At 44.3% G+C, this 25,853-nt stretch overlaps 1 protein-coding gene across 4 annotated transcripts in view; it reads left to right on the forward strand.

The window, feature by feature from the left end:
* The window catches only part of ATG7 (autophagy related 7), a 333,595-nt gene that overhangs the window by 97,625 nt on the left and 210,117 nt on the right, over positions 1–25,853 (forward strand). For 2 of the 4 annotated variants that reach the window (XM_061197268.1, XM_061197269.1), the window contains exons 2-7: positions 10,106–10,278; positions 10,755–10,809; positions 17,198–17,315; positions 19,168–19,245; positions 22,612–22,728; positions 24,018–24,167. In XM_061197268.1, coding sequence (XP_061053251.1) covers positions 10,119–10,278; positions 10,755–10,809; positions 17,198–17,315; positions 19,168–19,245; positions 22,612–22,728; positions 24,018–24,167 — 678 coding nt within the window. In that variant the 5' untranslated portion in view covers positions 10,106–10,118. The remainder of the gene's footprint in view (positions 1–10,105; positions 10,279–10,754; positions 10,810–17,197; positions 17,316–19,167; positions 19,246–22,611; positions 22,729–24,017; positions 24,168–25,853) is intronic. The other 2 variants (XM_061197267.1, XM_061197270.1) reach the window with 1 other exon arrangement.

The raw sequence follows: 25,853 nt of genomic DNA on the forward strand, positions 1-25,853 counted from the left end.
AAATGGAGGCACAGGGGATGAAGTTACCTGCCCAAGGCTACTCAGCCAGGGAGAGGTGGAGTCGGAACTCAAAGGTGGGTTTATCTGACTGAAGACCAGGCTCCCAACTACCTTAGCTTTTAGCATCTTTTCTCTGAACCGTTCAAAGCTCCTCTGCCCTCCCAAAGCAAACAAACAAAACCCCAAGAACACACACATGAAAAATTATAGTGAGAGATGTTTTGGATAGTCGGGCTGGTCTGTTTCTCTCTTCTCCCCGCCAAGGGTCTAGTGTCCCTAAAGACAGGTTTGTTTGTTTTTTAATCTCTATGATTGTTGCTTATTTTCTACCAATTTTACTTCTTCCTTTCCAGAAGTCCTATACTGGCTTGATATTTGCTGTGTCCAATCCTATCGGTGCCCCGCAGAGGGAAAACGGTTGGGCAGACTCACTCTAGGAAGCACTTATGCTCCAATTAATTTTATAAGCAGCAAAACAAAAATACTTCATCTTCAGCATCTTTAATAACAAAATGCCAGAAAATTTATGGAAATGATATTTCATTTCCACTCCTTATTTAGAGCAATGAATTTCTTTTCCACAAAGCTAGATTTAAATAGGTCATCTGTTAACTGTTGAATGAGAAAGGAAGGTTCTTTGTGGGATTGGTATAGCTTGAATATGGGATCTTCTGGGTTTTTTTTGTTCAGGTATAGCATACATATAGTAAAGTACACTGATCGTATATATATAGCTCATGGATTTTTATATATGCACACGGTTTGTAACCACTGCCCAGCTTGAGGTATATAGAATATTTCCAGCTCCCCTGGAGGCTTCCTCATGCCCCTTCCCGGTCAATAGCCCCACGCCACCCTGTCATTACTATTCTAACTTCTATCACATTGACTGGTTTTGCCTGTTGAATATAGAATAAGCTGTGTCTGTGCAGGCGCATCTTCATATTTTATTTTATTACCTTTTCAAACTTACAGAAACCTTACAAGAATAAGTCAAAGACCGTCCATATACCCTTCTCCCAGGGACTGCATTCCAATTTTATCCTGGTAACATCTTTCATAGCGGAAAGTCAAAGCAGGATCGCGAATTGCCCCCAGTTGTCAAGTCTTTCTAATCCCTGGGACAGTTCCTTAGTCTTCCCCTGACTTTTAAGACCTTGACACTTTTGAAGATTATAAGCCAGTCCCAGTCATTTTGTAGAATGTTTTTCAGTTTGGGTTTATCTTGTGTTTCCTCCTGACTAGACCCAGGTCCACTGTTTTCAGCCGAATACCGTAGATGCTATGTTCTTTTCGTTGCCTTCTATCAGATAGAACACAGTGTCTGTTGGTCCCATCACTGCTGGTTAACTTTGATCCCCCTTCATTAAGATGGTGTCTGCCACATTTTGTCACTTTAGAGTCACTTTTTCTTTTTTGTAGTTAATAATTGTGTGTTTGTGTGCGTGTGTGTGTGTGTGTGTGTGTGTGTGAAGAGATGCTTTGTGAGTGTAGCTTTTAACTTACATAACCATGGGAAACCTTTCAGGGAGACTTATTCTTTACTACTTTTATTTATTTTTATTTTTATTTTTGGCCGCACTGCACGGCATGCAGGATCTTAGTTCCCCAACCAGGGATTGAACCCGTGCCCCCTGCAGTGGAAGCATGGAGTCTTAACCACTGGACTGCCAGGGAATTCCCTTCTTTACTACTTTTATATTTGGTTAAGTAAAGTTTCATTTAAATTGATTTGTATGGAACTAGAACAAAAACATTTACAATTTGTATGGAAACACAAAAGACCCCAAATAGCCAAAGCAATCTTGAGAAGGAAAAACAGAGCTGGAGGAATCAGACTCCCTGACTTCAGATGATACTACAAAGCTACAGTAATCAAGACAGTATGGTACTGGCACAAAAACAGAAATATAGATCAATGGAACAGGATAGAAAGCCCAGAGGTAAACCCATGCACCTATGGTCACCTGATCTATGACAAAGGAGGCAAAAATATACAGTGGAGAAAAGACAGCCTCTTTAATAAGTGGTGCTGGGAAAACTGGACAGCTACATGTAAAAGAATGAAATTAGAACACTCCCTAACACCATACACAAAAATAAACTCAAAATGGATTAAAGACCTAAATGTAAGGCCAGACACTATAAAACTCTTAGAGGAAAACATAGGCAGAACACTCTATGACATAAACCACAGCAAGATCCTTTTTGACCCACCTCCTAGAGAAATGGAAATAAAAACAAAAATAAACAAATGGGACCTAATGAAACTTAAAAGCTTTTGCACAGCAAAGGAAACCATAAACAAGACCAAAAGACAACCCTCAGAACTGGAGAAAATATTTGCAAATGAAGCAACTGACAAAGGATTAATCTCCAAGATTTACAAGCAGCTCATGCAGCTCAATAACAAAAAAACAAACAACCCAATCCAAAAATGGGGAGAAGACCTAAATAGACATTTCTCCAAAGAAGATATACAGATTGCCAACAAACACAGGAAAGAATGCTCAACATCATTAATCATTAGAGAAATGCAAATCAAAACTACAATGAGATATCATCTCACACCGGTCAGAATGGCCATCATCAAAAAATCTAGAAACAATAAATGCTGGTGAGGGTGTGGAGAAAAGGGAACCCTCTTGCACTGTTGGTGGGAATGTAAATTGATACAGCCACTATGGAGAACAGTATGGAGGTTCCTTAAAAAACTACAAATAGAACTACCATACGACCCAGCAATCCCACTACTGGGCATATACCCTGAGAAAACCATAATTCAAAAAGAGTCATGTACCAAAATGTTCATTGCAGCTCTATTCACAATAGCCAGGACATGGAAGCAACCTAAGTGTCCATCATCAGATGAATGGATAAAGAAGATGTGGCACATATATACAGTGGAATATTACTCAGCCATAAAAAGAAACGAAATTGAGTTATTTGTAGTGAGGTGGATGGAGTTAGAGTCTGTCATACAGAGTGAAGTAAGTCAGAAAGAGAAAAACAAATACCGTATGCTAACACATATATATGGAATCTAAGGAAAAAAAAAAAAAGTCATGAAGAACCTAGTGGCAAGATGGGAATAAAGACACAGACCTACTAGAAAATGGACTTGAGGATATGGGGAGGGGAAAGGGTAAGCTGTGACAAAGTGAGAGAGTGGCATGGGCATATATACACTACCACACTTAAAATAGATAGCTAGTGGGAAGCAGCTGCATAGCACAGGGAGATCAGCTCGGTGGTTTGTGAGCACCTAGAGGGATGGGATAGGGAGGGTGGGAGGGAGGGAGACGCCAGAGGGAAGAGACATGGGAACATATGTATATGTATAACTGATTCACTTTGTTATAAAGCAGAAACTAACACACCATTGTAAAGCAATTATACTCCAATAAAGATGTTAAAAAAAAAATGCTGGAGAGGGTGTGGAGAAAAGGGAACCCTCCTACACTGTTGGTGTGAATGTAAATTGATACAGCCACTATGGAAAGCTGTATGGAGGTTCCTTGAAAAACTAAAAATAGAACTACCATATGACCCAACAATCCTACTACTGGGCATATACCCAGAGAAAACCATAATTCAAAAAACCACATGCACCCCAATGTTCATAGCAGCACTGTTTACAATAGCCAGGTTCTGGAAGCAACCTAAATGTCCATTGACAGATGAATGGATAAAGATGTGGTACATAATACAATGGAATATTACTCAGCCATAAAAAGGAATCATATCGGGTCATTTGCAGAGATGTGGATGTACCTAGAGAGTGTCATACAGAGTGAAGTAAGTCAGAAGGAGAAAAGCAAATATCGTATAATAACACATCTGTGCGGAATCTAGAAAAATGATATAGATGATCTTATTTGCAAAGCAGAAATAGAGACATAGACGTAGAGAACAAATGTATGGATACCAAGGGGGAAAGGGGTGGGGAGGGAGGAATTGGGAGACTGGGATTGACATATATACATTATTGATACTATGTATAAAATAGACAATTGATGGGAACATACTGTATAGCACAGGGAACTCTACCTAATGCACTGTGGTAACCTAAATGGGAGGGAAGTCCAAAAGGGTAGGGATATCTGTATGTGTATGGCTGATTCATTTTGTTGTGCAGTGGAGGCTAACACAACATTGTAAAGCAACCATACTCCAATAAAAATTAATTTAAAAAATTGATTTGTATGTCCATATTTCCTGTCATCTAAGATCTTAGTCCTGAAAAAGTCATAGGTTTAGAGACCCTCTCTGTCACATGGCGTATCTCCATATGTTCTTCATGACTTTTTTACTCCAGTCTCCATCTTACATGGTAATAAGCCTGGAGTTTGTCCTCCCAATCATGAAGCCTGGGTTCTTTCTTTCTCTTGTTTCTCTTGGGGAAGGTACCCATAAAAAGTTTCCAGAATTCATCTTAGTAACATTTGAGAGCCACTCTGAAAGGGACTAGGATATATCGAGAGGAATGTGAACCAGGGTCTGTGTTTGTGGAATTTACAGTCAGGTTGATGGAGGCAGGCAGGTACGCAGAGTTGAACGATACTCACTGTCCAGGTGGCCGGGGGGTGGAAGTGGTTAACTGTGGCTGCCGGGAGGCGCAGGACAGGAGTAAAGAGTGAGCGGGAGCTCTGGGAAGGCTTTCTAGAGCAGATCACCTCTGTGCTGGGATTTGGAGAGGGCCAGGCAGTCACGGGGGGCGGGGGCGCCTTTCAGACAGGGCTGCAGAGGCAAGACAGCAGGTGAGTTAGCGGAGCACAAAGCAGCTCGATGTTTCTGCGGCATCAGGTCAGAGGTGAGGAGGGGCAGGTCCCCCAGGGCAGCACTAGAGAAGTTGGGAGGCAGTAGCAGGGGTCCAGGAGAAAGTGTGAAGGAAACCGCCAGGGGTGCGGTCATGTGCCTGCCTGGGAGGTGGAGTGCTGCGGCCGCGAGCTTTCGCACATGTGATGAGCTTCGGGAAATGCCGAATGAGCTTCGTCTTGGCTTAGTGATGCTCACATCTGTGTGAGAGTTCTCTGGAGACCACATTTGCCAGTCCATCAAGACGGGTTTGTGTCATAGATGGCAGACGTGGCCTCGGAATCTGGTCTTACAATCTGCTTCACCCTCAGCAGCCCTTGCAGATCTCTACTGCCCTCTGAAAAGATTCTGCCAAAGAGGTCAGTCTCCCTAGAAACAAAATACGTTATTTTATTTTATTTTTTTAAATCATTAACTCGAGATGTCTGTTTTTCATGACTAGCAGTAATCTTTTTTTTTTTTTTTTAATTTTACACTTTAGTTATTCATTTATTTCTGGCTGTGTTGGGTCTTCGTTTCTGTGCGAGGGCTTTCTCCAGTTGCGGCGAGTGGGGGCCACTCTTCATCGCGGTGCGCGGGCCTCTCAACGTCGCAGCCTCTCTTGTTGCGGAGCACAGGCTCCAGACGCGCAGGCTCAGCAGTTGTGGCTCACGGGCCTAGTCGCTCCGCGGCATGCGGGATCCTCCCAGACCAGGACTCGAACCCGTGTCCCCTGCATTGGCAGGCAGACTCTCAACCACTGCGCCACCAGGGAAGCCCCCAAAATACGTTATTGACACCTTCCAAGAATCAAAAAAACAGCAGGCTTCAAAGATGTTCTAGTCCAAGGTCGGCAAATATGGCCCTGCCCAAGGCCTTTTTTTGTGCAGCCCATGAGCTAAGAATGTCTTTTTTACTTTTTTTAAGAGTGAAAGAAAGAAGAAAACATGACAAACTGTTTTGGCCTACAGTGCCTAAAATATTTACTAGTTGGCCCTTTTCAGAAAAAGCTTGCCAACCACTGTTCTCATCTGACTGCCTGATACAGTAATCCTCTCTGCAGTATTACTTGGCAAATGATTGCCTAATATATGCTTGAACACTTCCACTAATGGAAAATTCATCATCTCTTTGGTCAGTCTACTTCCTATTTGGACAGGCCATTAGTAGTTTTTAAACTCTGCTGAAATCTTGTCTCACTGTAGCATCCATTCTTGGGCCCTTTTTGGGAGAAGAAAGCTATTTCATGTCAACATTTACTGAACTCCTAATCTATTCTAGGCACTGCGCTAAGTGCTGAACACAGATGAAAAAGACAAGGTTCTTGCATCAGGGTTTCCCAGGTGTTATTTTTTGAAACCAAAGCAGTTGAGCTGGTCATCTTATATCTGTCATTCCCTCTCTTCTTGCCATTGGGTTAGGGCTTTTTTTTTCTCATTATTTTACTTATTTCTGTATTATTATTTCACATAGTATAAAATTCAAAAGGCAAAAAGGTTATACAATGAAAACAAGTCTCTCCACACCCCGGTCTCCTGACCCCAGAGCTTCTTTCCTGGGAGGCAACCACTGTTACACATTTCCTGTAGGGATTTGATGGTGAAGAACAGCACTAACGCAAGGGTTAGGTCCATTTCGACAGGAACTTCTGATAAGTAACATACAGTGGTGTTTTTTTTTTTGAGCTCTTGCTTGTTTAAGTTGCCGAGCGTGACTTAGTTTTATTTCCATAAAAGCCTGAAATTTATAAATTTGGGTGGTAGACGCAGCCCCAGAAGGTTTGTATTGCTTCACATCCACCTGCTATTTCAGTTAAATCGTAACTGGATATTTTGGTTACTGCTGGGTTTCTTCTACTGCTGCGGTTCTTGTTCATTACAATTTCAGATCCTCAGAGCCTCTCCTCTTTCATCAGAAGTGACACAATCCCGTCTTGTGTAACACTTGGGTTTCACATCCTGAATACAACGTTGAAGTGTGATAGAAATAATCTTTTAGTTTTCTAAGCTAAGCAGAGGCCTCAAGTCTCATCTGCACTGTTCAGGGTTATATGGGCAAGCCTTACTTTTCAGGACACAGGTAATGTTTGGATCTAGGTTAGTTACACATGGATGACTTTGCACCTGAGACTCACTTCCTCTTCCACCAGAATTCCCTTCTGATCATTACTTCTTAAGTCTTCCCTTCTAATTTGAGGAAGATGGCAATGTGACATAGATGTATAGGTTCCTAAGTGATACCTTTATATTGAGTATCCTATTTAGATGTTGCCAGCAGATTCCTAATCACTTGTTGCTGCTGTTGCTTAAGACCTTTCTGTTGCCTTAACCAGTCAGGCAACACTTTAGCAGCTGGACACCAACCACATCCTCTTGTGAAATAGGCTCTTGGCTTCTGTTCAGAATTTCTCGAAGACCAAATATGTCAGAAAATGAAGGATATGCCTCTTATGCAAATTTCTTTCTTGGCATGCCCGTCCATTCTCTTCTGTGGTACTCCTGAGTCACTTTTTCCTAGCTGCTGAATAGAAAAATGGAATAGAATTTTCTCTTTTGTCACTGGCACTGGTAAAATTCCATCTTGGTGACCTTAGCAGGTCATCAAAATGATGATGAGTTACTGTTGACTTTTAAGACCAAGTTGTGAATGATTGAAGTGTGTAGGGGCCTGACGACCTGTCCCACGGAGGATTTCAGATGAGATCCGTTTGTACCACTGCCTGCTGCTCTGTTGATTCTTATCTCTCTGAGCCTCAGTTTCTTCTTCTGTGAAATTGGAACTGTCTCCTCTTAGGGCTTCGGGGAGGAGAAAATTCAGGCGCACACCCCTGCTGCAGTGCCTGCTCCTGGCCAATACTCAATAGCTGCCACCTTCATCTCAGTGCCACAGGACTGTTTACAGTTGAACCTCTAGCATTTAGTGATTTATTGGATGTGAGAGAGAGAAAAATTGAAGATGACTTTGAGGTTTCTTCGTGGCTGTATGGTGGTACTATCTAGTAAACTAGGACATATAGGAAAATGGGCCGAATTTCAGTGAAAGGTACGTTCAGTTTTGGATTTGTCAAACTCGAGATATCTGTGAGAAATTCACGTCCTGGCTTTGGAAGACACTTAAATATATGGTTGGAGGTTAGCACTAGAAATACAGTTAAATATATGGTTGGAGGTTAGCACTAGAAATACAGTCCTGGGATTCATTGTCATATAGATGGAAATGGATGTAGAATAATTTTGCTTTGGGGAAAGTTTATAGACTAAGGAGAGGGCTGAGCATGGGAACTTTCAAAAACCAACAGTAGAAGGAAAATGCTAGCTGTGTTGTGGAGGAAGAGAGGAGAAAGCAGCAATGGAGGCCCACTAAACCAAGCAGGAGGCTGTTAGGGTGTTCTAGACCGGCGTTTCTCAAAGTGTGGGCCCTGGGCCATCTGCATGAGGGTCTGTTTCTCCACTGGGCTCTGAAGCCACAGTACGTAGGATTCACAAACTTTTCTGGGACCTCTGAACCCAGGAGAGACCCAAAAAGATGAACATTTTGAGAGTGCAAAATTATAAAGATCCTTTCGAACAAAAGCCAGAAATTATTTAATGTGGGACGAGGGTTCATTTAAATATGTTTGAAATGATTTAGAGGTGGAGACTCCAAAAGTAAGAGTGACAATGGCCTGAAGGCTTCAAGACAGCGTCAAACTCAAATCATAATCACCCTGGGGCCCTAGTCCCGGCCACCCTCACCATCCTTTCTCCCCCGCCCCCCAGCAGGTGGAGCCCAGACATCATTTTTTTAAAAAATTTATTTATTTTATTTATTTATTTTTGGCTGTGTTGGGTCTTCATTGTTGCGCATGGGCTTTCTCTAGTTGCAGCGAGCGGGGGCTACTCTTCGTTGCGGTGCGTGGGCTTCTCATGGCGGTGGCTTCTCTTGTTGCGGAACACGGGCTCTAGGCACACGGGCTTCAGTAGTTGTGGCACAGGGGCTCAGTAGTTGTGGCTTGCGGGCCCTAGAGCGCAGGCTCAGTAGTTGCGGCACACGGGCTTAGTTGCTCCGCGGCATGTGGGATCTTCCCAGACCAGGGCTTGAACCCATATCCCCTATGTTGGCAGGCGGATTCTTAACCACTGCCCCACCAGGGAAGTCCCGCATCTTCATTTTTTAATAAGCCCTCAAGGTGGTGAGAGTTTGAAAACACTCAGTCGGGCATTGTCTGGTGCGTGATGCCACAAATCCGTACTGAAGCAGCAGAGGGCTTAAGGACAGCCATGTGCCCAGCCCCTTCACAGAGGCTTTCGCCCTGCTCTGACCCACACTTGGCTCCTCTTTCTTGATTTTTAGCGTGTTTATGTAGTGCTCACTTTGCATTTTACCATATAGTCACCATTGGACCAAAGCTCCTTGTCTCTAATTCCAATATCTAACAAGTTTAGAAAACTGAAAGGTGTTTAATAACCTTGGCACAAAACTCATACAAAACCTCTCTGAGTAGATGTGAACTGTCTATTTTTTTTTTTTTTTGGATTTATCTGTCTGTCGTGACTATTCATACATTCTACTGCAGAAATATTCATGTGTCTTGCGGCAGTTGGACAGGATGGAAAGTGACCTCATCAACTTGTGCTTTTGGAACTGTGAAGTTCCTCTAGTGTTGTGCTTCTCCCCCTGGGGTCTGTGTACCCCTGAGAGTGTGCAGGGCATGTAGGGAGTTAACAGTGTACACATGCCTGATTGCCAGGACAGTCAAATTTACTTGATGATTTGAGGGGGAGAATGAAATATTAAAATATATATGGTAGAGTAAAATGCAAGTTTTCTGCATTTGAAAGACAAAACATGAAATTTCGAAGAAATTCTGGTACTGTGGTTAGGGTGGGGGAAACTTCTTCATCCTCCTCGGCTGGGGTGCCCAAACACTGCCTCACTCAGAATCCAGACAGTTTGCATGGCTGTGATGCCAACTGGCTGGACTTCGGGTTTTGCGCTTGTAAAGTCCCCTAGGACAACACAGGTTGGCAGAAACTTCTGAGACCATGACCGTGTCGAAGAAGGAATAACACTAGTGCATCAGTCAGACTGACTTTAATGAGAAAGGGAGATGCACCAAAGTGAAGGCGAGGAAGTTCAGTTGTGTCGTAAGGAGACTAAACTTGGCAACATAGCCAGATTCCTCAGGTTGATTTCCAAAGTTGTGTCTTCAGGCAGCCCATCTACCTCTCGTTACTTTCTGTTTGTTTGTTTTGATTAAGCCCATGATTACAAATGTCATTTCTCACCATGTTTTGTGCATTGTTGCTGTGTTCTGTTTTGGTTTTAGCAGGCAGTAAATAATGGCGGCAGTTATGGGGGATCCCGGACTCTCCAAATTGCAGTTTGCCCCCTTCAGCAGTGCCTTGGATGTTGGATTCTGGCATGAGTTGACCCAGAAGAAGCTGAATGAGTATCGGTTGGATGAAGCTCCCAAGGACATTAAGGGTTATTACTACAATGGTAGGCGATGGGGAACTCCATCTTCTGCCCTCTTCTGTTACCTTCTCTGCCCAGTATAGGGTCAGCTTTTCTTCAGGAAGGGATGTCCTTGACTTTTATAATTAATACTATTCACTGGTTTCTGTTTTACTTCCTGACTTTTGACCCAAGTTCGCTTTCACTTTTTCTCTCCTATGGGGAAAAGAAAGGGAGAACCTAATTTATTAATCCAAAGAATTAATACCGATTACTTAGTATTGCTGGGGGATGGGATTGGAAATATTTTTCCCAATGAGTCTTTTTTTGTATTCTTGGCAAATTCCTTGAATTCATGAAATCTGTCTTCTTCTGCTATGTCCCTGTTTAGTTTGGATGACCAGGTATTGGATGGGGCACTTTGGGCTCAACCAAAAGAGCAAAATTACTCACAGACGTTTTTGTTATAAATGCCACTATTACTGACTCATAATTGACTATTTGATAATGCTTCTGTCCAGGTGATTCTGCTGGGCTGCCAGCTCGCTTAACATTGGAGTTCAGTGCTTTTGACATGTGAGTATTTTTTGCTCAAAATCTAAAATAAAGAACACTGTTTTTTGCAAGGAATGAGCGTTCTTAACCTTCGTCGTAGGTGGGCCACGTGGGGCACTACAGAAGCTTCCAGTGAGCAGGGCCAGCTTCTCATGATTCTCTTGTACCTCCCATGGCACAGAGACAAGTGCTAGAGGCTTAGGACTATCTGATTCATTTTTTCAGCAGATATTTATCACAGCCTATTAGGTACATCAATGAATATTTATTAGGCTACTTTTGTATACAAGTCACTGTGCAAGGCATTGTAGGGATATACAAAGAAACATGACATATGCCCTCAAAGAGATTTTTTTGACTAATTGGGAGCCACGGGGAGTTGGTAGAGAGAAGAGAGACATTTATTGACTTAATTCTTGACTTATTTTCCATACATAATCCTTTCAGACCTTCCAGGTGTGGTTCTTCTCTCTTTTACAGATGAGGAAACCATGGGTTCAAAGGTAAAATGGCTTGCCCAAGGTTACATGTGGCTAAATTTAGGAAGCAAGGGTAAGAGAGAAATAAACTGTATTTCTGAAGTTGCAGTCTGAGTAGCTGGGGGCGTTTTGCTGTCTTCTGTAGAAACTGAGAAGCCAGGAGGGAGATACAGTTTGGGCAGGAGGTAAGTTTGTTTTAGAACATGTTGAGTTTGAGATGACAGCGTCCAGTAGGAATGTCCAGGGAGCACTGGCATCCAGGAGGGAGGGTCATCCACGTAAGGTCCTGAGGCTGTTAGAGGGGAAGAGACTATAGCGTAAGAAGAGCGAAGGGCTGGAATAGTGAATGGACCTGATTAGGGTTAGCAAGGGGACACAGAACTCACCAAAGAGATGGGACTTGTCAGAGAAGTAGAACCAGAGAAGGTGTTTTCAGGAAGGGAAGAGAAGGTCAACAGCATCAGAAGCAGAAGCATCAGAGTTCAGTTCTAGGGTTGCTGGAATTGTTGATTGGGTTGTTTGAGAAAGTAAATTGTGCAGAAACCATGCTGAGAGGCTTTAGGATAACTGAGAGTTGAAGGGTTAAAGGCTTCAGGGAGGGAGGGCAGCTTTTTCCTGCTCCTGCGTGTGTCGGCTGTGTCAGGTGGGGGGTCTGGGGAAAGGGAAGAGGTGTTTGCTAAGGACCGCCTGAACATGGCGGTAGTCAAAGGTTAGGGCATCTCAAATAAAGTCTCCCTAGAATTAGAAAATAAAAATCTCTTCAGAAGTCAATACATTTTATTCCTCTATCACAATCAAATTGTGAAATTGAATTGTACAACATGAATCGAAAATGATGTTAGTCTTTATATCTTTAAAAGGTATGTGTTGATGTTTCTCGTTCCCTTCAGAGCTTTCTTGCTGCATAATAAATCCTTGTGATTGCTTCTGAAAACAAATTAAATCTTAGTTATCTCTCTCCTGTGTTGGCAAAGACTAACTTACTTTTGGAGCAATTACCAGATAATGAGGAAAATATATTCATTGTACAGGCTTGAATTATCTGGAGCTGGTAGAGGGGGAATAGCAGCAGTGTAGTCTGCTACATTAATCTGGAGAGTCCAACGTTTATTGCAAGCTACCCTCGCTCCCGTCTATTCTGATAGTAGACTGAAAGTTGTTATTTTTTGAGTTTCAATAATTTTATTCTTTGGCACAATTAATTATAGAAAAATGCAGTTCACAGAAGTTAGGTTTGATCTTGTTTCAAAGTCCAAGCATCTTAAACTTTAGCAATCCAGAAATTTTAGTTGAAGGCGGTAAGAAAATCTGTGATCCTGCAGCTATGGCTTTCGTACAGATTGCTCTATTTTCCTGGTCATAATTTGTGATTTGGCTTTTGAATACTCGTGTGAGGCTCCGTGGTAGGCACTGGGGGAGATGAGCAAGAATAAGACATAGGAGCCCTGGATTGGAAGCCTGAAGGCCTGGTATCTGCAGCTGATTAACTGTGTTACCTGGAATAAGTCCTTTTCATTTTCTCAGCTTCAATTTCCTCATCTGTAACTCCCAGCTTCTAATATTCCTTCCAGTTTTAAAAGTTTGTGATTTCCTGGGTCCCCTTTTCTTAGGATGGTTGGTGCTGTGGTTCGAATGTTTGTGTTCTTCAAAAATGCATATGTTGAAAAGCTAGTGCCCAGGGTTATCGTCTGAGGAAGTGGGGCTTTGGGAGGTGGTGAGGGCATGAGGGCAGGGCTCTCGTGAATGGGATTAGTGTCCTTCTAACAGAGGCCCCAGAGAGCTAGCTCGCCCCCTCCACCCTGCAAGGCCATAACTGGAAGCAGGCAGTCTGCAACAGGAAGAGGATCTTCACCAGAACCTGACTGTGCAGACCCCTTGATCTTGGACTTTCAGCTTCCAGAACTGTGAGGGATAAGTGTCTAATGTTTAGTAGCCACCCAGTCTGTGGTGTCGTGTTAACAGCCACTCAGGCAGACCAAGACAGTTAGGAAGTTTAATAGAGACACTTGCGGCTCCTCAGGAGAAACGAGGTCTTTGTATCCAAATTATTTTCATTATTATTGTTCTTTCTTTGCTTGTATTGCTGAACATCTGCATGGGTTTGTAGGGAAAATCTTTGTGAACTTATTCATCCAACACCGAATGCTTCTTGTATGCAGGATGTGTAGGTGTTAGGAATAAAAAGCCTTAAGAAATGGGGAACTCTAGAGGAGCTCTGGATGGAGGTAGAAGGCAGGTATTGGCATTACAGTGAATGCAGTGCTGGAATAAACGTGGAGAGCTAATAGTCATTTCAGAAATACTTATTGATTGCTTCCTCTGTGTCTTGATAATAGACTGTGATGGGCCCTGGACATACAGAGAAGAATAAGATACAGTCGAAGAGCTAACAGTCCTAGTACTCTTTTATAGATGCCAAGTATACCTCAGCTTTGCACAGGACCAGATAAATCTCTTTTACTCTGAGGCCCTGGAAGCCTGATGGATCTCTGCCAGCAGTTAGCAACACAGGATCCCGTTCTCTACATTGTTTTAAGTGAACTGTCAGTCAAGTAGTATTTTGTCAGGCACCAACCGTCTTGCACTGGAGGGTGCTGTCTTAGGGTAGGGCATACTGATGAACCAGACCCCAGCACGTAATGGCCCAAACACAGAGGAAGTCTGTTTCTTACCCCTTTAATAGTCCAGGGTGGGGGTCCAGTCTTCTTCCCTCTTACGGCTCCATCGTCCTGGAGGGCTTGCCTTTGTGTGCTGTTGAAAACTGAATTGTCGCCTTCTGGTAGCAATAGATAGAGGTGGAGGAGATCCAGAGTGAAAATCAGAAGAGACACACCCACCCTCTTAAAGGCCCTCGCGGGGTGGGGCCGTGCATCACCCCCTCAGATTCCATCAGGGAGAGCTCGAGGCCTCACCTTTCTCGCAGGGAAGACTGGGAGAGATGGTGCTGAGCTACAAGCATCAGAGAATTATTTCTGTTGAAGGAGGGGAAAATAGATTTTGGTGGACAATCTCTATACAGATTTGAAGCTGGTAAAAAAAAAAAAAGTCCTTTGAGGAACATTTATCTATGTAGTCATAAGAAAGATTTTTCTTTTCTAAGCCTCAAGTTGGACTTAATAAGAGAAATAGAAGGCATAACGCTTGCCGTCAAAGAACTTAAGCAGTAGCTGAGGAAATAAGACTCAGATGCGAAATCATCTGTGCAGGGCACAGGCTCCCTTATTCTCCACTGTCTCGCTAGCACCTAACTCAGGTCTGACGTGTACTGGTTGCTCAGGTAGTTGCTAGAGTCAGTTGCACAAGCAGTCTGAAGCCCTGGCTGTCCAAACGGGATGTGGTGTGGTTGGTGAAAAGGCACCAGTGGACTCTGTTACAAGATGTGACGGACAGAAACTCAGACACTGTTACAGAAAGCAGTAAGTAATGCAGTCGTGCCCCCAGGCCGGGTGTGACTTAGGTTCCCAAAGCTCCCCACGGACATGCGAAGTGTGCACACGTAGCAAAGCTTTCTCCAGGTGTGAAAAGCGACCTCTGTGCTTCTTTTGGGGGAATCTATTCCATCCCGGCCGCCCCCACTGCCTGTCTGTCCTGGAGGCTCTGGCCGCATGCCTGCCTTTGTCCAAGAGATTCCAGAACAGCCGCGGTACTTTCCTGAGTTATCACTGTGAGACTGAGAGACATGAAGGCCAAATGTCCAGAGGGAACATCCCCAGGCAGGCCCAGGCTTCAGGCCTTTGTAGGATCCATTCTTTACCTGGTTAGTGTGTACATTTTGAGAGTTGACTGTTGGCTTTAAGGGCTGGGGAAGATTTCTAATTCTGGTTTTTTAAAATAGCTTTATTGAGATACACTTCACATACCATAAAATTAACCCTTTTAAAATGTACAATTCGGCAATTTTTCGTATACTCATGAGGTTGTGCAGCCACCACCACTGTCTAATTCCAGAACATTTTCATCACCCCAAAGAGGAGCCCTGTACCCCTTAGCAGTCGCTCTCCATTCCTCCCTTCTCCCTTTCCTCAGCACTAGGCAACCATGAATCTACTTTCTGGCTTTATGGATTTGGCTGTTCTGGATATTTCATAGAAATGGAATCATAGGAAACTAAACTCATAAATATCCAGGATCAGGATTTGGACTAAATTCTGTAGTTTCCAAGTCTAGGGCTCTTTCCAGTCCTTATCTGAACTACCTCTTTGTAGAACGAGTGGAACTTGAACCTGGAGAAACTGCTAGAATGGCTTTCCCTCCCATTATCACTTCTTAAATTCTTTCCCTTGGCCACCTCCCCTGGTGGAACTTTAGTCATGAAAAATGCTTCTCCTTTGAAACTCAGCTTGTCCTCAGTAATTAACTCGCACGAGGGCTGTTGTCCTAGGAGTGTCGCCGTCCTGGCAGCTGCTTGCATTCTTCTGCTTTAGTTTCCTCCGCTCTCAGAGCAAGGCTTTGGCCTGGCATTTGCACACCCGGGACATCTGGACTCTAAGAGGAAGGGAACCAGATTCGATCAGAGCATCCTTCCCTCTGTTTCAGCAGTCATTTCATAAAGCCACGTCCGAATGTGGAAGGCCTAGTTTACCAACTACTCTGCTTCCTTCTTCTTCCCTCTAGGCTTAATCTTGTCCCTTTGTGATTTCTTTTTCTCCTCAAGACTATCCTTGATGTCCTTATCTCACCTGGATGAAGAATATTCTTCTATTGGAGTAGAGTGGTGACAAACAGCCTGTGATCCGCTGACTCATCAGCTCCCAAAGGAAGGCTCTGGCCTTTGGAAGTTACTTCTCTCCCAGGACCTAGCATTTGGTGGAACCTCCACACCTGTTCTAGGTTTAGGTAGCTCCTTGCAGCACTCCCCCCCTCCCAACCCAATTTTACTCAGACTCCAAAGGAAGAAACGCTGGGTCTTTTAAACCATACAGCTACCATCAGTGTAATCAGTAAAAATGCATCCTCTCTGCAGTAGTTGTGACCACAGTATTCAACTACTAATGAAACGAGCACTGTTTTCATTTAGCATCTGTAACCTCTGAAACACAAGTTAATCATTTTAGAGATGAGACCAGGTTTTTCCACATCTGAGTTTGTGTTCAGAATCATCTCATCCTTCTCCTCCCCTGACCTTGATTACTCTGAGGCCTTCGGCGACAGTGCAGAATGTGACACACATGTGGCAAGACATGGCCACACAGGTGGCCCGGGTGCAGCGTGTCTCATCGCATTGTTTGGCTCCGACGCCCACGGGGCCGTGCCCAGCAGCAGCTCCATGCACAGCCTGTTTGCGGCAGGAGAGGGCATGGGGCAGGCAGAGGAGGGAGGCGTGCCCCTGCCCTCAAGGAGCTTACGGTCCTCAGGGTGTGTGTGTGAATGTTGGTCTTGAAAACACTCTAAAATAAATTATGCTTGTTACCAGAGAAAGGGAGGACGGATGGCTTCCTGGAAGAGGAGGGTTTGCAGCAGGGCGTTGACGCCTGGGAGTGCTTGAGTGGGAAGTGGGCAACACAGTACCTTAGAGTCAACCAGTTCTGATTTGAGAGCAGTTCTGTTATGTGACCTTAAGCAAGTTACTTAAACCTGAAGTCAGAGAACAACTCTTCTGAGAAGTGAAACCTTGTATAGTTCTTGGCACAGTAGAAGCTCCATAAATCATGTTTCCCTTTCAGGTGAGAGATGGGAAAGAATTTTTTAAAATGGGAAAATAACTTATATTTGGGGGCAGTGGAAGAAGAGCATGCCAAGGGATTAGGGGAAGGGGAATATAGAGGCTTTGGGGGGGGTATAGTGCCTGTTTTTACCTCTGAAGCAATGATATTCATCTTTTTCCAAAGAAATATGAATCAGTCTTCACTTTGCCCTGCAGAGCGCTGTCCTTGTCTCCCGCTGTAGTCTGGTCCCAGCTGTGCGTGTTAACCATGTTTCTCCGTATCCAGGAATGCTCCCACACCAGCCCGCTGCTGCCCCGCGGTTGGAACGCTGTATAACACCAACACACTCGAGGCTTTCAAGGCTGCAGATAAGAAGCTACTTCTGGAACAGGCAGCAAACGAGGTTAGCTGGGAAACATGAGGTACCTGTCGTATTTTCCATGGTCCCACAGGCATGATGCCTCTGATCATGAGGTGCATGAGTCTGTCATAGAAGCTGGTATATAGCCAGTATTCACGCGTAACTGTGGGCTTCTGCGTTGACGGGAAGGTCGGGGAGGAGACAGCCAGGCCCTCGCCTGGGGATAGGCTGGAGGGTCAGGGCAGGGCAGGGTGTGAAAGCTCTGCTGCTGACCTCCAGTTAGCATTCTGCAGCAGCTTGACCGCTCTCTGTGAGAGAGTTCTGTTCCTGTGTCTGAATGCATTTGGGTTCTCTGTTCTTTGTGCCCCTTGAAGAGGCTTTCTAGTCCTAAGCACTGCAATGCTGTCATAGCTGATCACGTAGTCTCTCCACTATCCTCGGGGCTGAGTCTAAATGGCTCCGTCTCATTTACAAGGCTCCCTGTGGCCTGGCCTCTGTGGCCCTGTGGCCTTTCTGTCCTGTCACTCTTGCCCTCGCTGTCTTTGACCCAGTCATAGCAAATCACTTAGAATTCCTTCCTTCACCACTTTTTGTTCTCTCCTCTCTCCTTGGGACATGATGTTCTCTCTGCCTGGAATGTCTTTCTTTTACTTCTTCACGTCTGAGTTAGTGTGAGGAATAAATGAGGGGCAGTTTATCCCAGCCCCTCTAACACCCACTTAGTCGATGGTCTTCACACTAGTCTTAGAAAAGAGTCTGATTTATGTGAGGGTCGTGGTCAGAGAGGGAAGTCTCCTGCCTTTGGCCTGAGGAGGGAGTCCTTCCCGTCCCTTGGGATGGGTGACCATGGTTGATTAACTTGGCCTGTGGCTCGACTGCTCCTGGGCTCCTGCTTTGGCTGCACATGTCAAAGGCTGACTCCAAAGAGGTGGGTCAGGTCTTAGGCCATCATCGAAAAAAGCATGTTGCTCCCCACAGGAATCCTACCCCCATCCCTTGTCCGGGGCTCAGCCTCCCCCCACCCCCAGCACTTCCCGCCCCACCCTGGTTTTTCAGAAGGGGGGGCCTGCTCTCCTGCGGTCCAGGTCCTCCAAGGTTATTATTTCAATAGCAGGAACTTCTCTTCCCCTGTTTCCCTCTTCCACGCACATGTGGGCAGTGGCTCTTATTGACACAACTGTTTGTCTTGCTTAGTGCCACGAAGTTTAGCAACTAATCTTAGCCACTAAAGCGTCTTGCAGTCACAGCCGCTGACCAGGACCGGCTTCTGCTTCCAGTCACAGCCCTTGCTGAGTGTCCATAAACTTGATTGTTTTCTTCTTCAGGGAAAGATAATCCCAAAGAAGACTTTTAAGAAATCCCTGTACCTAGCTCAGATCACTGCCTCCGGAGTGCCTCCCTGGCTCCTTTCCCTCCCGTGTCCTTAGCCGAGGTCAGGGCTCCTCCCAGGAACTGTCCGCCCTCCTGTGAGGGCACCTGCTGCCTAGTGGTGTACAGACATGGACGCCTGGCTCTCTCACAGCCTGTTAGCTTCTTGAGGGTGGGGACTGTGTCTCCTATTTCTGTAGCCCCGATGTGCTTGCTCTGTAGTTGAGAATAAGTAAATACTTGTTGGAGGAAGTAACGAAGGCGTAACCAGGCTGGTTGCCTCCTCTGATGCTGAGCCCCACTAGAGGAGGCTTCTGGGTTCTCTGACTTTCCTCAGTCTCTGCAGGGAGTGGGGCTGGGGGAGAGGCAGTGGGAAGGGGGCAGAGTGAGTGGTGACGCACGTCACCGCCCATGATGAGTGGGGCTGGGCCTGCGGGCAGGAAGGCTTGCTGCCGGGCAGCTCCACGTGTGTCTGGGAGGGAGGAGACCCTGGATCCTGCCGTGATGCTTTGCCTTCTTCTGGCAGATCTGGGAATCCATCAGATCGGGGGCTGCTCTCGACCACCCTGTCCTCCTCAACAAGTTCCTCCTCTTGACGTTTGCGGTAAGTCCACGGCCTCGGCGGCATCTAGACTGCTGACTGCCCTGGCCAGGCCCAGTGCGCCAGTGGGGCAGTCTGCTCTCTTCTCCCTGAAGCTTTTCCCTTGTGTTAGTCAAGTCATGGCTGTTAAAGAAATGCTCTGTTAGTGGGCGGATGGTGCTGGCGCTTACCACTGATGCAGAATTAATTCATTCTTACTGATCGTACTGGTGGTTGTTGCCCGACTCTCATCATTTAGGATGTGACAAAGTTGGGTTCCAGAGCAACAGTTCATCATTGCTAATGTCTTTGTTAAGTTCAGCGCCGCAGAGCTCAGTTGCTGGGTCCATCGACACGAGGAACAGGTGACGACTCGGGGATCTTAGCCATCCCCAGGTGGCTTCTAGATGAGAGGGGATCACCCTACATAGCTTGTCCACACAACTGTTTTTTTAAGAAAGAAAAATATTTTATGCAAGTGAGACCTAATTAAAATGAACCTTAAGGGCAGCCTTGAAGAGGAGAAAAAAAATCACATTAGGGTAACATCTGCTGCCTAGGGAAGCAGGGAAAGGATCTGGTCGTGGTGATGGGGAAAGTGGGAGGAAGGTAAGGGCTGATTGTAGAAGTACCAGCTACATGCACACGTGCACACACGTGTATGTGTGTATATACATATATATGCATACGTGTGTGTATCCATATATCTACATATAAAACTAATTTATCCTTTATAATTATGTTGACAGTATAATATTCTGTCAAGTGTATGTTCTTTAGACTCGGGGACGTCTAGGTTGTTTTCAGTCTTCACTATTATAAAAAAATGTTACAGTGAACAATGTCGGCCACGCTGATTTTCTTTTCCTCTTTATTTCTTTATAATACATTCTTTGGGGTGGGCATGTAAACATACTGATGTTGACACGTATTAAGTGTGTTGGCTGTTTCACCCCAGCTTCATCCGCTTCGGATATTAACCCTCTTCCCTACATTTTCTTTCTTTTTTTTCGTTTGCCAAGTTATAGGTCTTGCCTTCTTCGTCCCCCACGAACTAGTCCTCCATTTCTTCCTCATGCTGCCTCTCTGATGTACTGCCCAAGGCAAAGGAGAGAGAGACAGGGTCCAAACTGGAGGCGATACCCCGGGGGGCCATCTACAAGGAACACATTTTCCAACAAGTTAAAATGCTTTCTGTGTGATAGTGGGGAGATAGAAAAAGGTTCAAATTCTTCAGGGGATTACTAGGCCCAATTTGGCACTGATAATTTGTAAATTTGAGTAATTTTGTAAGCTCACTACTAGGATAAATATAAGCAGTGCTAGTTAAAGACTTTTGGTTTTTTTACTTTAACATCAATACATTTTCTGTACCAAGAATTCTAGTTAGTATAATCTAATTGACAATTTGCATTTAACTGAGAAAATAGTATTAGCTCCCACTTAAAGTTTTAAGGCATTTCCCAGAGTCATTATGTGCATTGGCCCTGTTGACCTTTCTACTGAGCATTCTTAGTCTGACTTTAAAAAAATTAAAAGTCTCTGTCTTAAAAAATCATCAGACACAAAGGGCTTTATGTTTAATGTAATCGAGATCCTTTGTATCCCAAAAAAATTCTAAGAAATTCAAGCCTTTTGACTTTTGAAGATGACTTGATGAAGCTTCTTAGAAACTGTGAAGTCCTTCATCTTGAATTGTTTAACCTTTTACTAAAGATCAATTATGACAAATCATTTAAATACAAAGAAGAGAGAATAATCTCTGGAGGTGTTTTCTGCCTTCCTTTCTACTCTTTTTAGGACTCAAAGGTACAGACACTATTAATTTCAGTTTTGCAGTTTGCTTTGCTGTTGTCAAAGGGAATTTGTTCTTAGTTGATCAATTAGTGGGCAGAATTAAAGACTGTGGAAACTATAATTACTAGACTTTTTCATCTGGACACACGTTTATGTGTAAGTTTATATTTAAAAAGTCATCTAGTATGACTCCATTTACTTGAAAAGCCCAGAACAGGCAAATCCATAGAGACAGAAAACAGACTAGGAGTTTCCAGGGGACGAGAGTGAGGTGAATGAAGAGTTTCTGTGAATGGTATTTCTAACTAATAAACCAATGGGGAGCTTCTGCTGTTGGGGTTTCTTTTGGGGGTGATGCATATGTTCTGAAATTGGTGGGGATAGTGATACAACCTTGTCACTATAGTAGAAAACCACTCGTACGCTTTAACATGGCGACTTTCATGGTACATGAATTATATCTCAATGAAAAGTCATCAACCAGCCATCCCCTCTTTATTCTTAGCAAGATTCGAGAGGAAATATTAAGTAGCCAAATAAACTGCATAGTGGTCAGTGGTAACGGACTGGCGGGAAAGCTGTCAGATACCCACATAACCACGGGGTCCTCCCATGTGAGTGACTCAGGCCACACCTGGTGCAGGAATTCAGAGGCGAGAGCATTTGACCTGAGTGGGAATGGCATCTAGAACAGCCTCAGGTCACTGCCCCTGCATCGCCTCCCCTGGTCAGGGGACAGCCACATACACCCCTGAATATGTGACCTCTTATATCATCGATGCTCCTTAGCTCGTGGAACCTCTTCTGTGACTCATACAGCTAATCATGTACTTACTTTATCTCTGCTCCCTGCAGAGACTGAGCTGCCCAAGGGCTGGACTGGGTTTTATTCATCTTCTTATTGTCAGAGTGTCTAACATTTTGCCTTGTACACAGCAAGTGCTTAGTCGTTGACTTGAATTTCACCAACATGGCATTTCTGAAAACAGCATTATATTATCTCAGGCATATATAGGTTATGAATAGCACATTTTAATAACTTTAATAGCATGCTTAGTTCATTCAGTTGTGAAAAGAGTGGTAACTGTTTGGAGGTCGTACCTCCGCAGATGGCACACTGTGTATGTGTGGAACCGTGGACGGGAGCCTAAGTATTGGAAGGAGAATTCTGCTCTCCTCTCTGCCACTTAGTATCTTTGTTTTGTTCAGGCTTTTTCACCCCTCTCTAAGCTTCAGTTTCCTGTCTATAAAATGGGATGATAACAGTTACTTCCCAGGGTGATTTTGTGTATTAAACAATGATGCCGACAATGTCAATTACTTACTGAATACTTCCTGTTAGCAAGTGGCCGATAAAATATATTATGTCTATCATGATATATTAGTGTGTGGTGTGTGGGAATATTTTGGATGAACACAGAGTTTCCATATCCTATCATGAGTTCTGCTGGAGATGAGAATTTCTGACAAGCTGGTTGTATCTTGCGTGCATTAAATTTTTCTGTCTTACGTAGCTACTGGGAAGTTAAATTAATAGGTGCATTTCAGTTTAACCATGGGCGCTGTTCTGATATGTTATATTGCTTCTTCTAGGATCTGAAGAAGTACCACTTCTACTATTGGTTTTGCTCCCCCGCTCTCTGCCTTCCAGAGAGTATACCCCTCATTCGGGGGCCAGTGGGCTTGGATCAAAGGTTCTCACCACAACAGGTATCAACAAATAAAACAAAACGCAGGTAAAACTGGGTTTAACGTGCATGAATAGTTTATCTAGCTCATTCTAAAGACACACTGGCACTTGTCTGGATGAAGAGGTGGTTCCTGTGGAATCCTCCAGAGCTGGTACTGGAAGCAGACTTACTTGCACAATGTCTGTAAGCGCATTTTGAAGAGTAGTGAGCAGCACTCCTCCAGGTTCTCAGCAACATTTGTTGAAATGCTAAAAGCCAGTAGGGAGGAATTACAGAAACATTTTGAAAGACTGCAGGAATTTGCCAAAGTGTGGTCTCCACTCTCAGTGTGGGGATCATGAGGCAATATACTTTGGGGAGAGAGTCTTTGAAACCAAATGGGAGATATCCTCCTTCCTTTGTGCCAAGTTGCAGAGCTTGTACATTAAGAACAGTACATGCAGAGCTAGTCTTTGCAGTTGAAGAAAGATGATAAGGTCATTAGAGATGGTTCCCAGGAGAGCAATAAAAATAATCAGGTTGGTAGAACACAGACCCTCAACCCCCAAATTCTGATTGTTGTTGAGGCAAAGATTGAGTGGCAAGGTGACTTGAATTCATGAAGCACGTCATTCGCTAAAACCCTGAATTCCGAAGCCAGGGAGCAGCCCTTATTAATTAAAAATAATAATAAGCTCAGTTACTAAGACAAGTCAAAGGTTGTGGTTTTGTGGAATTAATTTTCTAAGGAGAAATGTAAGTGGGAGAAAAAGAGTATACCTGGGGATTGACTGGTGATGGGTTTGAGGTTTCTTTTAATGGGGACAAAAATGTTCTCAAGTTATTGGGGTGATGGTTGCAAATTCCTGTGAACATGCTAGAAACAACATTGAATTGTGCACTGTGAATGAGTCAACTGTATTGTAAGTGAAGTAAGCATGTGTCAATAAAGCTGTTAAAAATTATAGAAGGGGTCAGGAAAAAATTCATCTGTGGTAGATTCATGCTTGGCTATCACAGAAGAGATAATATTCGGCTACCTCTCTAAACCTTTGTGGTGACATCTTAGGGAACCGGGAGCCATCATGCTGTTCCATACAATGTCCCTTTGTGCCCCTGTCTGAGACACTTCACCATGCACGTGGAAAGCATTATATAAAAGTGAGGTGGTATGATTTGGGGCGCTCTTACGTTTGTTTGCTGCAAAAGTGTGATCAGTCATTTACAGTCTTCTGGCTTGAAAGTAATACCTTTTATTTTATGTTAATTTTTAGCTCAGAACTAGGTATGTAATTGTCTAGAGAATAACTCAGTGTTTCCTGTTTTCAGATTCAAGCCCTTGAACGAGCATATGATGATCTTTGTCAAACAGAAGGAGTCCCAGCACTGCCTTACTTCTTAATCAAGTATGATGAGAACATGGTGCTGGTTTCCTTGCTTAAACACTACAGTGATTTCTTCCAAGGTCAAAGGACCAAGGTCAGAGAAACTTTGAGTACCATTTTATTATCCAGTAAGAAAATCTGATGTTCATGTTATGATAGACCACTGCAAAATTTGTACTCGTTTATTAGGTTTCTTAAGCCCTACAAAGAACATTTCAGAACATTTCTTTATCTTTACCCTCTTCCACCCCTGCAGTTCCCAAATCAGCTCCTCCGCCAGATTTTCTTAGCTCTGTGGCACCTCAGAGTAATTTTGGATTCCTCACTTCCTCTTGGTGGTAAAGTTATTTCAGTTTTTCTTCCTGATACATTTTGTATCTATATTTTCATTTATTGCCGGAGCTCCCATGGTAGTTCAGGTCCTGGTCCTCTCACTCCTGGACAGTGAGAGTCTCTCGCTTCCCCATGGGAAGGATCTCCCTCAGACCCCTCACATTCCCTGTGTCGCTCACGGATCAAGAGTTCACGGTGTCTTCCTTCTGCCTCCAGACCACCTTGCCTGCCTCATCTTCCACTGTTTTCCTCACAAACCATTGCTCCAGCTAAGCTTCTCTGTTTTCCACCAGACAGTCCCCCTAAGCAAATACACCTAGAACTTCTCCTACATCTCTCTTTGTCCTTGTGTTGTATCATCTTCCTGAAATAGGTCCTGCCTGTGGGGATTCTAAGAAACTCTCTCCCCTTGTTGAAACCCCGCCTCCACGGTGAGGCCTTCTCATGGTGTGGCAGGTGTGACTGTCCCCTCTGAACTCACTGCCCTTGCCCCCTGACCCCTGACCCCCCCCTTGCCTGCTCCACTCACTTGCTTGCATACACTGCCTTTTGTGCTGTTAGACTGTAAGCTCTCAGAGGGCAGGGACCATGTCTGACGTCTCCGTGTCATCGTAGTGGCCAGCCCTTGTCCCAGGCCCTGAATACAATTCTTCTGAATGAGGGAAAGAGTACTGTGTCGTTTAGATGTGATGAGATACATAGTAAGCCGTCTTAGCCATATCGGACCCTGAAAGTTCAAAATAAAAAAATTGATGATGAGTATTATGCAGTTTTGAAATTAAGTGGGAGAATTTCAGTTGCTGTGTAGATATATCAGAGCTGAGAAGAGACAGGCCTCTCACTGGTGCCCTGACTCTTCCTTAGCCTGAACTTCAGATACCTTTTTTTAAGTACACTTTTTTTCTCAAACACATTAGCATTTTGTTTTTCAGAGGGAGCCCTGTTTAAATTGATGACTGAGGACTGGATGGTTTTTAAAATTCTCCCCGCCACCACCACCCCAGGCATGTTCACGGAACTGTAGCTAAATTAGTAGCCACGAGACCAGCCACTGATGATGTGAAGCCCAGTCGAGGGCGAGGCCGTGTTGTGACGGCAGGCGGGGCGGAACGGCCCGGGTGTCAAAGCAGCTGGATTTCATGTTGTGTGTGGTGAACACGTGGTCCTCCCCAGAGGGCAGCTCTACTGAAATAACAATTTGCAGAGCACGTGACAGTTTAAAAGGGGCTTTCATGTACTGGGTCATGTAATAACTTGGTGAAATAGGTATTCTCAGTATCTGCATTTTCTGTTTGACAAAAATGAGACTCAGAGTCACACGGCCGAATTGTCTCATTCCAAAGCCTTTGCACTTTCTTCCATCCCATTCTCATGTCACTGGGGGAGAGGCGGTCCCTGCTTGACATTTGGAATCAAATAAGTCTGGCTTTGATACCCAGCATTGCCA

This window comes from Eubalaena glacialis, chromosome 7 (genome assembly GCF_028564815.1).
Source record: "Eubalaena glacialis isolate mEubGla1 chromosome 7, mEubGla1.1.hap2.+ XY, whole genome shotgun sequence".
In the NCBI taxonomy this organism is placed as follows: Eukaryota; Metazoa; Chordata; class Mammalia; order Artiodactyla; family Balaenidae; genus Eubalaena; species Eubalaena glacialis.